Source organism: Pteronotus mesoamericanus, unplaced genomic scaffold, assembly GCF_021234165.1.
Source record: "Pteronotus mesoamericanus isolate MK-2021 breed Mesoamerican mustached bat unplaced genomic scaffold, CSHL_Meso_final contig_24, whole genome shotgun sequence".
NCBI classification, from domain to species: domain Eukaryota; kingdom Metazoa; phylum Chordata; class Mammalia; order Chiroptera; family Mormoopidae; genus Pteronotus; species Pteronotus mesoamericanus.
This window is the reverse complement of record NW_026555100.1, coordinates 5393204-5406883: the sequence shown is the minus strand read 5'-3', so window position 1 is coordinate 5406883 and position 13680 is coordinate 5393204. Positions and strand designations below refer to the sequence as shown.

At 53.8% G+C, this 13680-nt stretch overlaps 1 protein-coding gene across 24 annotated transcripts in view; it reads right to left on the bottom strand.

The window, feature by feature from the left end:
* Positions 1–12533, bottom strand: part of CAMK2G (calcium/calmodulin dependent protein kinase II gamma) — a 55315-nt gene extending 42782 nt beyond the window's left edge. For all 24 annotated transcript variants that reach the window (XM_054572556.1, XM_054572562.1, XM_054572559.1 and 21 more), the window contains exons 1-2: positions 12351–12533; positions 10903–10997 (exon numbers count right to left, since the gene is read on the bottom strand). In XM_054572556.1, the coding sequence (XP_054428531.1) occupies positions 10903–10997; positions 12351–12415 (160 nt within the window). In that variant the 5' untranslated portion in view covers positions 12416–12533. The remainder of the gene's footprint in view (positions 1–10902; positions 10998–12350) is intronic.
* Positions 12534–13680: the final 1147 nt, after the last annotated feature.

The window sequence follows — 13680 nt, the reverse complement described above, 5'->3', positions numbered from 1 at the left end:
GTATGCAGGTCTTCAACTAAACCGTAGTACTCAATCCACTACTGCAGGGATTTCATTGGGCCAGGGTTCCAAAATCTCTTGTTAGGAAATACTTGTAAGAGCTAAGTTTTATTGAGCACCTGCTATATGACCAGCCACTGTGCTAGGAGTTTTGCATATATTCTCTACTTGAGTCTTCATGGCAACCCTAAAACATAATGGTGCTGACGACAAAGATGACGACTTGAAAAAATAATAATAGGAAACATTCACTGAGAGCTTACTTCTACACCGGGGAGATACATCTCTTAATTTATCCCCATAACAACTCTAATGAGGCTGGTACTATTAAGACACCCATTTTACAGAAACCTGCTTCTCCCCAGGATCCTCCTGGGCACCCACTGCTGGGGCACTCAGGCTCTGGGGTTACTCTATTTTGGTGAAATGACCAGAATGCAAGAGTCCCCAGGTCAAGCAAGCTGCATTGGTCAATTTCTTCCACAGGAAGGTAGACCTCCAGGAAGTAGAAAGAGAGGATACTGCTACTCTCTACTTCACTCGCTCTCCTTGCTGGAATCCTCCCCAAAGTCACCACCTTCACAAAGTTTTCCCTGTTCCTCTTAGTGGACATCACTTCCCCACCCAGTGATAACCCCCCTCCCCGCCCCCTGCCAACTCTCACTGAATCACAAGTCCTACAAAGGGTGGGGCCTTTCTGAGTGATGCTTTCTAGAGTTCCTTCCATAACAAGGGCTTATAAGGATTTATCAATAACATCAACAACAGCAGTAATAACTATTATTTACTAAGCATTTACTACATGCCAGGTAGCGGCATGATTATCTTATTTCATGTTCACAAAAATCCTGTAAAGTAGGGGGTGTGTTTAGCTCCAGCACATTACAAATGAGGAAGCTGAGACTTCAACAGTTACAGTAACTGCCCAAGGTCCAGAGGCAGTGGGTGCAGGTGGTCTGAGCCTAGAACCCTCTTTCTCCATCGCTGTGCTATGATGACATGATAAAGAAAAGTGAGAGCATCAAGAAAAGACTCCAGGCTTTGGGCGGGGGGGTCTCAGTCCAGTTCACCCCAGCATCCGTAGGCCCAGGCAGATGCCTTTACATCCACACCTGCCAAGCAATTCCCCCTCCCTCACTGGGAGCTTCTGCCCGGCCCACCTCTACCTAAACAGCAAAGAGCCTCTGTAAAGCCTCCCATTACCTTCACAACCCTCCTACTGGGCAGGAGCTATGATTGTCCCTACTTCACAGATGTTGAAACTGAAGCCCAGAAATGTGAAATACCTTGTCTGACATCCTTTAGCAGGAAAGGAATAAAAATGGGATTCGAATTCAGGCTTAAGACAATGTAGTCTGAGATAAGGTGAGGATTATAGGCTAGAAGGAATTCAGCTTTATTCTTTCACCAACCACCTCCAGCTTTGTGCCAAACTTTCCCTCTAATGACAGCTCTGCTTTGTGGAAGGAGGAGGTAGGGACAGGCAGAGATTAGTTCCTGCTGCCCAGCTAATCCATGCCAGCTGCCCAAAGATCTGGGTCAGACCTTCCTTTCTGCCTGAGGGTTCAGCATGACCACTGACCAGGATGCAGTCAGGAGAACCCCCGGCAATCTCACACTCCCACGTCGCCCAGACTCCTCAGTCCAGGGCACCTTCAGAAGCTGAGGTAGTCAAGAAAGCAGCAATAGCCTGCCTGGTACAGGGGGGCTCACTTCTTCAAGAGCTGGCCAGGAGGATGTCAGGGCTAACCCACCTGCCTCTTTCCCTGGGACTTGGGGTTGGAGGTACCAAGCTAGCCATCCCCAAAGGTGCAGATCCACTAGCCCTCTTTCTGACCACTCACCTCACCACACTCCAACCCCCAAACCTCGGGCTTGGCTGCCTGGGCAGATGTAGAACAGTATCTTACTATGCGGAGGTGGCAGCTAAGGGGAAGGCCCAGAAGATTAATGTTTATCTCCTCCCTTAAGTCTCTTACTGGCTAATGGTTACAGTCCCACAACAGCACTAAAAATAAGGGTGCTCTGGCTTTATCAGTGACTCAGGATGCGAAGAGGAGAGACACAGATTCACGCTCCCAGCTCCTCGAAGGAGTTACCCAGAGTCCAGAGGGCCCATGTTAGTCACTTAATGCAACCCTAACTCCAAGGAGCCGAGCCCCATGTTCTGGGTGAAGCCTGTGTCTTCTCTAAACCCCAGGCTGTGCTGTGGTCCATGGTCTGATCCTTCGCCATGGCATCCTACCATTAACACATCGGCTTTGGGGTCCAACAGCAGGAGACTGAGTCCCAGTGCCGTCATGTTGGGCAAGTTATTAAACCCATCCGAGCCTCATTCATTCAAAAAATATTTACTGAGGCCTGCTGTGTGACAGGCACTTGTTCTAGATGTTGGGATACCACAGTGTAAAAACAGACAAAAACCCGTCTTCATGGAGCTGATGCTGTAGTGGGGCTGGGTTGAGGGGAAAGACAGACAGTAAGAACTAGATGGCATTGTTGATGTTGTGGCAAGTGCTGTGTAGAAAAATAAAGCAGGAAAGGCGGTCAGAAAAAGCCTCAGCAATTTGATGAGGACCCAAAGGAAGTGAGACAGTGAGCCAGACACATTATTTTGGAGAAAGGGTCCTCACTTCTAAAATGGAGGCAGCAATATCTGTGAATTAAATGAGGTAACTGGGTAAGTACTCAGTACAGTGCCTTTCCAAGGGCCCAGGAATAAGATGGACAAGGCCTCCCGGACCAAACTTTGTGGCCATGGCTACTCCCAGAGACACTGAGAGAGCTGGATTGACGCTGCCTTAGCCTGGGCAGACACAGGGTGCGCTACACACCAGCTGAGCCCCCGACCCACTCTGTCAGCCTTCCTGGGGGTGCGGGTGTTCCTCAGCTCCTCCTGTCTTCAGCCTGCAGGTAAGGTCAGCAACAGGGGATCTCCAGAGAGTAAAGCCCAGGAAGTGCCGTTGCCTGCAGGATCCCTCCTCTTCCTGGGCCTCAGCCTCGCTGGCTGTGGCGCCCTGCCATCCAGCTCTGCTCAATGAGCCGTGCGGTTTCTGCCGACCACACTCTCTCCTGCCTCCTTCCTCCACGCACAACCGGCCAGCACCCCAGCCTCTCCAGCTGTTGTCTCCTGCCCCTTTATCACTCTCTCCTGTGCCCCCTCCAGGCCTGGTCCATGTCTGGAAGAAAAGGAGGGCTCCACGCCAGCAGCAGCAGGGTTCAGGAACAAGTATGGTTTGAAGAGCATCTTTCCCAACTGCAAGGGCACCCCCAGCTAAACACAGTATCCCCAACCCCAAAAGGAATGAGGCCACTGAACTGTCTTGGTCCACAGTGGTAGGTCCAGGCCCTGGCTCAACAACCCAAGGTGATAGCACACCAGCCACTGTTTCCACGAAAACAGCCCTCTTCTTGAAGACACACCTCCTTCCAGCACCCACTGAGCTCACTGTTCCTAGGGAACAGCTTAGACCTGCCAAGGCTGACCTTCTTCCCACCCACCTTTCCACCGGGCTCGTCCCCGCCTTCCCCCACGGCCCAGCCCCCCCTTCCTGTTTGACAACAGCCACTTCCCGCTTTTGCACAGGGCCACTTCCTGCCTGCCTGTGTGCTACTGCATGGAGAGACCCACCCCTGTCGGCCTTCAGCCCAGGTCCAACCACAGCCCTCTGCAAGATTTTCCCCCTCAAGAGCAGAGGTGGCAACAGGGGCGGAAAGCAGAAGCAGCTGTTATCAGGGGCCAGCATCAGGTCTTCCCCAGCAGCCCACCCAGGGCAGAGCCAGGCCCTGAAACAAAAGCGTCCCTGGAGGCCTTGCCTCTCTCACCTCTACCCAAGCACTTCCAGACCTGGTCCAGAGCTCTACAAAGGACAGGTACCCTTCACAGGAAGGGCAGGGAGGAGCGACCAGATGCGCCAAGGGAGGCAGAAAAGGGAGAGCAGACAGTGAGGAAACAGCAAGCAGCAAAGGGGAGTGCAGAGCCCTAGAACCACCTCTCCCCTAGCACTCCCAGAGAGAAGCCTATGCCAAATGTACTTTCCTTCCCCCACAGATCAGGGACCAGAGGGGCTGGCCACTGAGCACTGAGTCTCCACAGTCCTAGAGGTGCGTGCCTGCTGATGAAGTGACATTTCAGTAAAACCACAAATGCCAGCACTAGCTTCAAATGAGATTCTGCTGCCACCTAAACATACAACCTAAGTGGGAAAGGACACAGAGCCCGAACTCTGGCTATGAGGACCCTCCTCAGTCCCCTCTTGGTGACACCCCTACCTTTCAAAGGGTGTTCGAAGGTCTGTGCCTGTGGCACTAACTCTGTGAGGAGCTTTGTACAGTCCCATTAATTTCAGATGCTGTGTGTGGGGCGCCCCTCTTGCTACCCTTCCAAGTGTCTCCCCTCCTTCCTAGGCAGCAGAGGTCCCGCCTTGGCCCCCTGAGACATCACTATGAGGAGTAGAAACAAGGGCATCGCAGGGACTTGGTGTCATAACCCATGTTCTCCAGTTACTTACACACAGCCCCTGGCCTTGGGCACAGAGCAGCAGGAATCCCAAACCACAATCCCATTGACCTCACCCTGACACGGCGATGCCGCACCCCTTCCTCTTTGAAACTCACTATAAAAGTGAAGGGCCTCCAGCAAAGTCCGTCCATCATGTAAGAGGGGTCATGGCTTCTATTTTCTTCACACCCACACACACCCAGGAACTGAGGGTTTTGAGTAGAATGGGACAGGGCCTGACATGGGCCACGCGAACACCTCGTGATCACCAACGCTCTGTCCTTTAAATCGGCATTCTCCCCTTCTCTTGTCTCGATTCAGGCAGTTTTAAGCAAGCAATACAAAGACTTGAGCCCCACTTTGGCCTTTGGGTCTTGAGACAAGAGAAGCTTTAACTAAAGAGGCAAAGGAAAGAGGTGCCAAGAAGTGCCCCACAGCAAGTCTCCCAAACCAGCTTAGACGGAGAAAATCCCATGGGGTCACTGGCAAGCCCCAAGAAGGCAAGGTTCTGCCTCTGGACACTCTGGACACTCTCACGGGTCAGAACAGAGCCAGGCACTGAGTTCTCCATGCCCCCAGCAAGGCTCTGGGTGCCTGAAGCCTTTGCCCACTGTTTTGGTGACATTTCCTTCATGGTAACCAGCCCCAAGTAAAACATCCCAGGAAGCAGCCCCTAAAAATAGCTCCTCCCGGGGCAGCAGTATGCGGGGCGGGGGGGGGGGGGGGGCAGCAGGGCGGGGAGAGGGGAGCAGATGGGAAGCTGCTGGGGCTGCTGGGGCTCAGGAAGTAGAGATGGTGCTAGGGGGAGTGACCAGAACTCTCCCCACCACAGAGGGGTCTGTACCCAGAGAGGTAGGGTATAGACAAGAGCAAGGCCTCGTCCAGCAGAAAGGACAGATTTACTCCAGTGGTCTAGAGCTCTGGGCCTAAATGGAGAGGTATGGAAGTGATATAGCAGGATTCATCATAGGAACAAAATACCCAGAATCTATGTTTTAAAGGGAAGCGCCAAGGCGTAAGTGAAGACCATTATCACTTAAGGATGCTGAGGTCTGAACACTGGCAAAATCATTAGCACAGCTACAGCCCAAAACAAACAAAGCTTGTGTGCCTTGGTTTCCCCACCAGCCCTGGGGCCGATCTGTCTGGCCATGGGAAAATGATAAAGGGCCTCTACTGAGAGGCACTCAAGAGGTGCAAAGTGCCCATCTCTTCCTGTCACCACCCTTTTGGCACCCATGGGATCAGGCGCTTGCTGCCTGCCAAGGCTGTCCGGAGAGCAGCAAGCAGAGGTGGGGGCAGGAGCCAGGCACACCCACTCCTCTCCTTCCCTGTCTCCAGCCTCAGAAGAGAATGGGGTCAGCCGCTCACCTCTAGGGTTTCAGCACAGCCTTGAAGCTTGCAGCACAGCTTCTGACAAGGGACGAGAGCAAGCAGCTGGAAGAAAGCAGGGGCCTCTTCTACGGGATGGGACCCCATGATGCCAGCGCCCAAAGTCACTCTGGGAAGGTGGACGGACGGCAGGGCCGGGTGACAGGCCAGTGTTGTATGAGCTAAGACGTACAGTTCACAGCATGACTGTGTGAAACTGGCCCAGCATATACGCCTTGGCACAGACAAGGGACCTCTAGTCTGCTCCCTCATCCACTGGGGAGGAAGAGTCAGAGGAGCTCGGTCACTTACACACAGGGTGTCCATTTCTCTGCCAACCAAAAATGGCCTGTTTTAGCCTTAGGAGGAAAGCATGGTTTTACGTACAACCCCCTTCAATGCTCCCTCAAGTTCCAGAGCCCCAGATTCCAGTTCTGCATAGACGTCTCTTCCTTCTCCTCCTCCCTCATGGCTGCTTTACACTCCCCTCACTTCACCCAGATCCTTAACGGTAAAGTCTCCCTTGGAGATACCACAGGGGACACAAATGTCATGGGGGCTACTCAGGCCAACACTAAGGGGGTGGGGACTCTGAGCTGGCACCACCCAGGGGGATCCTATTTCAATCCCCAGGGCCAGCTGGACCCAGAAAGAGACAGCCTTTGCCCTTCTGGTGGCCAACATACCACAACCCAGCCGCTCAGCTTGCCATAGCCTTGACCACAGACTGACACCGCAACCCGGGAGCTCAGAAGGAGGCCCCGAATCACGGAACAGCCCATGTACCCAAATGGTCACACCCGGGCAGAGAGAGACGCCACCTGAAGAAGGCTGGATTAAGGTGTGTTCCGTAAATCTCAGGAAGCATGGCAACAGCAAGTTGCACTGCTGTTGCTGATTTCAGATGGCATTTCTTCAAGGGTGGCTCAGGGACCCCCTGCACACAGACTCTGGATCCCCCCTCCAAGCCCCCAGAGGCAGAATCGCCACGGGCAGGGCCCAGGAACCTTCATTTTTAGCCAGTACTTGAGGTAATCCTTATGCACACTAAAACTGAATATCACTGCTTTGAGAAGTTCCAACATTGCCCTAGAAGGCCACTATGACAGGGAATCATAAACTACCCTGCCTTCCAACATCTCCCACCAGCATTATGTCCCCAACACAGGTCTTTAAACTCGCCTGTCCTCTCTAACAGCTGTGTCAGGCCTACAGGCTGTCTCCATGGAGCAGAAAGGGGGAGCCCAAGCCAGTACCAGGGAATAAAGGTTCCCACAACTTGGCTCTGAGGTTCCTGAGAGCCAAAGGCAAAAAGCAACCATGACGGATTATGTAGTCCCTTTAACCTATTCATTCAATGTGTGGATGCTGTGTGTATAGCAGGCACTTTGCAAAGCCCTGCCCACACTAAGAAAAGAAACAGATATAGTCCCTACCCTTACCTCCCCCGTCCTCAGGAAGAAGAAAGCGTTTGCTTACATTTATCTTTGATAGAAATGTCTTCACATAAGGTATACAGAGTAAATAAATAAATATAGCAAGTACTGCAACAGATTTCATAATATTGTTTCTGGTAGCACCTCTTGGTAAAGCCAAGTATCCATCAGAGTAAAAGCAATTGGAATGAAGACAAATGGCCCAAATACAGAGGTTTCTTATGATGCTAATTGTTCTAAGAATAAATCCTAAACTATGTATGAGAAAGAAAGGACCATTTGCCCTTCAACTGTAGCAATATGGGGAAAGGTTTTCGATGTAAGCAGGAAAGCAAATATAAAATGTTGTGCTCCGGTCTGGCTGGTGTGGGTCAATAGACTGTGCATGGGCTGACGACCCAAGAGGTCACCGGTTCAATTCCCTGTCAGGGCACATGCCTCGGTTATGGGCCAGGTCCCCAGTTGGGGGCGTGCAAGAGGCATCCGACTGATGACTCCCTTGCACATTGACATTTCTCTCCCTCTCTTTCACCCTCTCCCTTTCTCTGAAAAAAAGTAAATAAAATCTTTAAAAATAAATAAATAAATACATTGTTATGCTCCATGAGGTAAAAATCTACATGCATATGATGAATAAAGATAAGAAGGAAATGTGATGATTTAAAAATAAAAAAAAAGACATAAGGGCTCCGGCTCCTGGGGGGGCGGTGCTCTTAAATCTTAAAATAACGACTTCTCATTGCCATCACCTGGCCCACTAGCTCCTGCATCGAAACCTGTTTTAAATGCCTCCTTCGGCCTAGCAGAGTGCTCAGCTTGGAACCATGGGTTCCCTTAAGGGCCCCAACTCCACTCCTACTGCTGATTGAAAGCAAATGGAGTGACGTTATATGACTCTCAGTGGCTTTATGTAGATAGGCCCACACACAGACAGACAGTGTTCAAGGCACAGTCACATGAACACCCTACCTTGCAACCCAGCCACTAAATAGGCCTGAGGTCACAATAACAAGAAACAGCAGAGCAAAAGAAGGACTCCATCCAGGTCCCACACCCCAGAAGACCAGGTGATCTTTCCCCATGCTTCCTGGGCCACCTCACCATGAATACCAAGCAGCGGCTCGATACCCTCTTTCTTTCCTTTTGGTTTGCAGCACGGAGATTCACAGGCCAGAAAGAAAACAGGCAGGGAGACTCGGCAAACACAGCAAGCCCCTTCAGACCCTTATGGATGACCCTGGTGGACCCACCACATACCCAGACGCAGAAATCCAACACCTGCAGAGCCCTAGACAGACAGACAGCGACGAGTGAAACCCAGCCCCAGCTGCTGCACCTTTATAAAATATACAGCGTAAACTGAGAGGCTGCAGGAAGCCACGGCCATCACTCCCTAACCCCATGGGCACCAGTCTAGTGGGCCCCCTGGCCCAATCCTTTCCTGCAGCTCACATCCCCTACGCCCACACCTACAGCACAGCCCCTGGCTCGCTCCCTCAGTCTCCAAGACAACGCCTTCCCACTCTCCCACCTCCAAACAGTACTGGCCCTTACATATTCCTGACCCTTCTTATTGGCCTCTGTGCCTATCAGCCAAGAGTAGGCCTCTGTCCCAAAGTTAACCTGGCACACAAACCATACAACAGAGCCCCAGTCTTGACATAACCATCTCAAGAGAGAGGAACTGCTGTCTGAAGCACATGATCGTACACAAAAATTTTCTTCTTGAGGAAAAAAAAAAAATCAAAGAGAAATCAAACCTCACCTGGTTTGGCCAGGGAATGAATGATTATATTTGGGAAAGACAGGACAAGGCTGAGAGGAGGTGAGGATGGGAAAAAGACGTGATCACAAAGGTAAGAGAAATCAAGGTGAGTAGCGAGGGAGTAGAAAATGACAGCCCAAGGCAGATAGCTCTACGAAGTCCCCTCATCAGCTAACCCCACACCCCACAGCTGGGCTCCTAGTTATCTTTCTGTCCCTCGCCCCTGGGTCAGAGGACACTGGTGGAATGAGAAAAAGCAGAGCACTGCATGATTAACTGGAGACACCAGACACCAGCCCCAGTTCTGATGTACCAGGGCCACGCTGTGTGGACACAGGAAGGTAAACGCTCTCCGACTGTCATCTCTGCCGGCACCTTGCATCCTTGGCCGGAGGATCTCTGCCACAGAGCCCAGCCTACCACGTTCCACACCCCCCAAGCCCTAGGTTCTCGGAGAAGTGCTTCTGACTACCCACATGTCTCTATGGTAACCACTGCCTCTAATTCAAGGTACCCAGAGAGAAAGAAAACAAACAAATAAGTCAACTTTATGGCCAATGTAGAGGAACAGCAAGAGATGGAGGCTGGGAGACAGCAAGACAAGCTCTGCTTGTGGGGATGCAGAGAGGCCCTCCCAGCCAGGAGGCAGACACCCTGCTATATAGGTCCCAGAACAACTGTCAACATGACAGAAGCCCACTGTGGACTTTTATAGTTTCTCCAATACTTGGGGACATCTATTACATCTCTTACCCCAGAGACGCCTGGGTCATCACTAGCTATATCCTGTATCTTCTGCAGGCATCTGTCCTAGCTTCTAATGTATTTATGGCATCCTATTGCCCAGCCCTAATTCCCTTCTCTGAAGCTCATAAAATTTGTCCCCCTGCTGCACCCTGCAGCCCTCAATGATCCAACCCATCCACATACCTCTGTACTCACCCGACCTGTTCACAGAGCACTTTACACATTGCTGAGTCTATACCTATCAGATTAGGTGAGTTTGGCAAGCACCCAATACAAGGTTCAGGGAGTGTAGGTTCAAGGTGTGAAAGACAGGGCCTGACCCTCCTGGCCTCAGGTACTCTCAGGTACTCAGGAGGATCTCACAAGTCAGGCTCCAAGGCCTGGCATTCCGTAATCCTCAGGCCTTGAGGCAATGCTGCTCCCACCCAGCCCAGGCCATTGAGAATTCCAGACCATGAGGCATCACCCTCCACCTAGGACAGACTGCATCTGCTGCTGCACCGCCAACTTTGTAATTTGATCAAAAAAGCAATCAAGTTCATCTGGCAGGATTTGTTCCCAGAAGCTCTCACCAGTAGCAACCTTCTCTGATGTTTACAGATTCCCTTCCCTTGGGAGTCTGTTCCGCCGCCTGGTGGGCAGGGGGAGGCTGGGTTTGTCAGAGCTGCTCACTTAGTGCATTTTCATCCTAAGTCACCACTGGGGCACAGGGACCAGGACAGGCCTGGGATGGCTATTAGTGCCCCAAACAGAAACTCCAAATGCCCCAATTAAGACCCCTCCATTCCATGCCACCCACCATTCCCAATATCCTCTCACTCCCTAAAAACCAAGCTCCCTGGAACCTTCAGAGACTGCTTCTCCCTACAGCTACCTACATCCCTTACATCTTCACTCTTTTCTACATGAGTACGTCCAGTTCCCCATACAACTCCTTCCCTGGCTTCAAAGTCCAACCACTCTGAAATCTCAACTCTTTTCCAAGTGCTAAAATGCACAGCCCCCAACTCCTGGAGTATCTTCAGAAGAAGCCATAGCCCCCGGAGGCACTGCAGGAAGAGGCCAAGCTGGGGAACACTTACCCCGGGCAGACAACTTCTTGGTATTGATGATTTTTGCTGCATACTCCTGCGTAGAGGTTTTCTTCACACACCTGCGGACCACAGAGAAAGCACCCCTGGAGGGAGAAGGGGGAAAGAACTGGGACACCAAGCACAACAGAGTAACACACCGACATGCTGTCTGAGGACAGGGGCGCACCCATTAACCTTTAGCTAAAGTCACACACACCAACACAGTGGCCATCACTCTCCAACATGGGGCAGAAGGATGTGGCCACTGCCTGACAGCGAACAGGTGTGCGTGGAGGACGACCCCCCACTCCCACCTCCACATCTAGTCGCTGGGCAAAGCAGCAGCCCCCACCTCAGGCTGTACATCAGGAGCTGGTGGGGGATGCTTAAAACACCTGCTGCATCACACAGACAGCCCTGTCGTCCCGGCCAAGAGAACCAGAGAAGGAAAGAGAGACCTGCCCTTCTCCCAGCAGGAATAGGGGAAGGAGAGATCTGAAAGAGGGTATCGTCCCGGGAGAGAAATCTCCCTCAACCATGGGGAAAGGTGAGGGAAATGAGGCTCAAATCTCCCACAACCGTCTTGAGCCCACTTCATCCCACTGCATCCCGGCTCAGCTGACAGCACGTACAGAGGGGATCCAGGAGAGGGTCTCAGACATCAATAGCTCCCTTTCCCCGTGATATTTTCCTCTACTATCCCCCTCCCAAATGGGAGTTCGCACTTTCCAGCTCTGGAAACGTCTAGGGGGGCGGGCAGGGCGGGGGCTGCAGTGGCCGGGCTCGGCGCCGCCGGTGGGGGTGCGGGGGGGCCGGGGCTGCTGCAGCGGCCAGCTCAGTGCGGAGGGGAGGGGGATGCTGCGGCTGCGGCGCGCGGCTCCCGGGACCACTGCAGGGGTGGGGGGAGGGGACGGGGGTGCCGCAGCACAGCCCGGCAGCCGGGCTGGGATCCTGGAAGCGGCACTAGCCGGGGGCGGGGCCGAGCACCAAACATCCCCCCCACACCCCGGCACCGCAGCGGGGTTGGAGCGGCAGGGCCAGGAGGGTCCTGAGTGCCAGGCGCGTGGGACAAGGGACGAAGTGCTGAGTGAGCTCCTGAGCAGGGTGGGGAGGGGACAGCGAGCTGGCGGGGTCGGGATGAGGGGAGCCTGAAGGGTGCGGGAGGGGCGGGGCTGGAGGGCGCCCAGGAGCGGTCGGGGGCTGCAGTCCCCACGGCAGCGCGGGGTGCAGCAGCCCGGGCAGCTGCTGCAGAGCGCGGAGGGGGCTGCGGGGCAGGGAGCTGGGGGTCAGGCGGCCCCGGAGGCGGCGGGCGGGAAAGGCTGGGGGTGGGGCGGGCAGAGGGGGCGCTGCAGCGGCCGGTGCAGGGCCGGGGGGCGGGGCGAGGAGCCGCATAGCGCCCGGGCGGCGGGGGCAGGGTTGGGGGGCCGCGGCGGGCGGCGGGCGGCGAGTGGCCGTACTTGCCGAGCTCCTCGAAGAGCTGGTAGTCGTCGGTGAAGCGGGTGCAGGTGGCTGTGGTGGCCATGCTGGCGGCGGGCGGACGCGGCGGTGCAGCCCGCGCCGACGTCGGTGCACAGTCACCGCCGCCCGGCCGAGGGAGCAAGAGGAGGAGACGGGGCTGAGCCCGGCAGCACCGCGAGACTTTACCGGGGAGAGCGAAGGAGGGAGTGACACCCCCGCGCCCGCCCGCCCCGCCCCGCCCCCAGCCCCGCCGGCCCCCCGCCCGGCCCCCGGACCGCCTCCGGGGAGGGGCCTCCCGCCGCCGGCACCGCCCCGCCTCGGGAGCCGCCCGCGTAGGGCGGAGCGCGCAGGGGAGCGGAGACAAGGGGGTCCCAGCACCCGGCCGCAGGGAGAGAACCGGAAGGTGTGCGACCTGTAGGCTCTTCCCGGGGCGGACCCTGCAAGGACTCAGAGTGCGTGTGTTGGGACTGGGTAGGGATCTGGACCAGCCAGTTCTGTAGCGCGGCACCACACGCGGGTCCTAAGCCCCTAGCCCAATTCACAACGACGTGGGAGAGGGCCAAGGTCAAAAAGTCCGTGTCTGACTGCACACTCGGGAGGCGCCCCCAGCCTGTGCAGAGCCTGTTCTCCACAGCCTTCCCTCGCGAAGCTGACAGTCTAGACTTGTGTAAGCATCAGGGCCATTATTGGATAAAACCCTTCAGGCACAGTTTGTTCAGGGAGACCAGGTTAGGGCCAAGAATGCAGGTGGAACTCTGCCTTCCTGCACGCCAACCTGAAAGACGAGAGACGCTCTGATTCAGGCCAGTAATAAAAGGTGGAAATGATTACAAAAGGCTAGGTGCTCTGTGCGCTAGAAAAGCAAGTGGAAGAAAGGAGAAAATACCCCATTTTCTAGCAGGATACCCTGTATTTTCATTTTATGGCACTCATCACATTTTTGTAATGATATGTTTACTGGTATGAGAGGCAGTAGAGATAGAGCAAGATTGTCTAAAGAGTGAACTCAGGTTAGACTGCCTGGTTTTGATTTCTGGGCAACTGAGTGACCAGCTGTGTGATGCTGGGCAAATCGCTTAATCTTTCCAAATTTCAGTTACATTATCTGAAAACTGGGAACAATTATAGTATTTACCTCACAGGGTTGTGAGTATTAAATGGGCTAAGTCACATAAAGCATTTAGAATAGTACCTGGCACCTAATTAGAACCGTGTTAGCTGTAATTACTTGTTTAATATTTGCCTCCCCACTAATTTGCGGGCTCCATAGGGCCGGTTCTCTCTGCCTCCTTCACTCACTAGTGTGTCTATTCTCAGCCCCAGACCCTC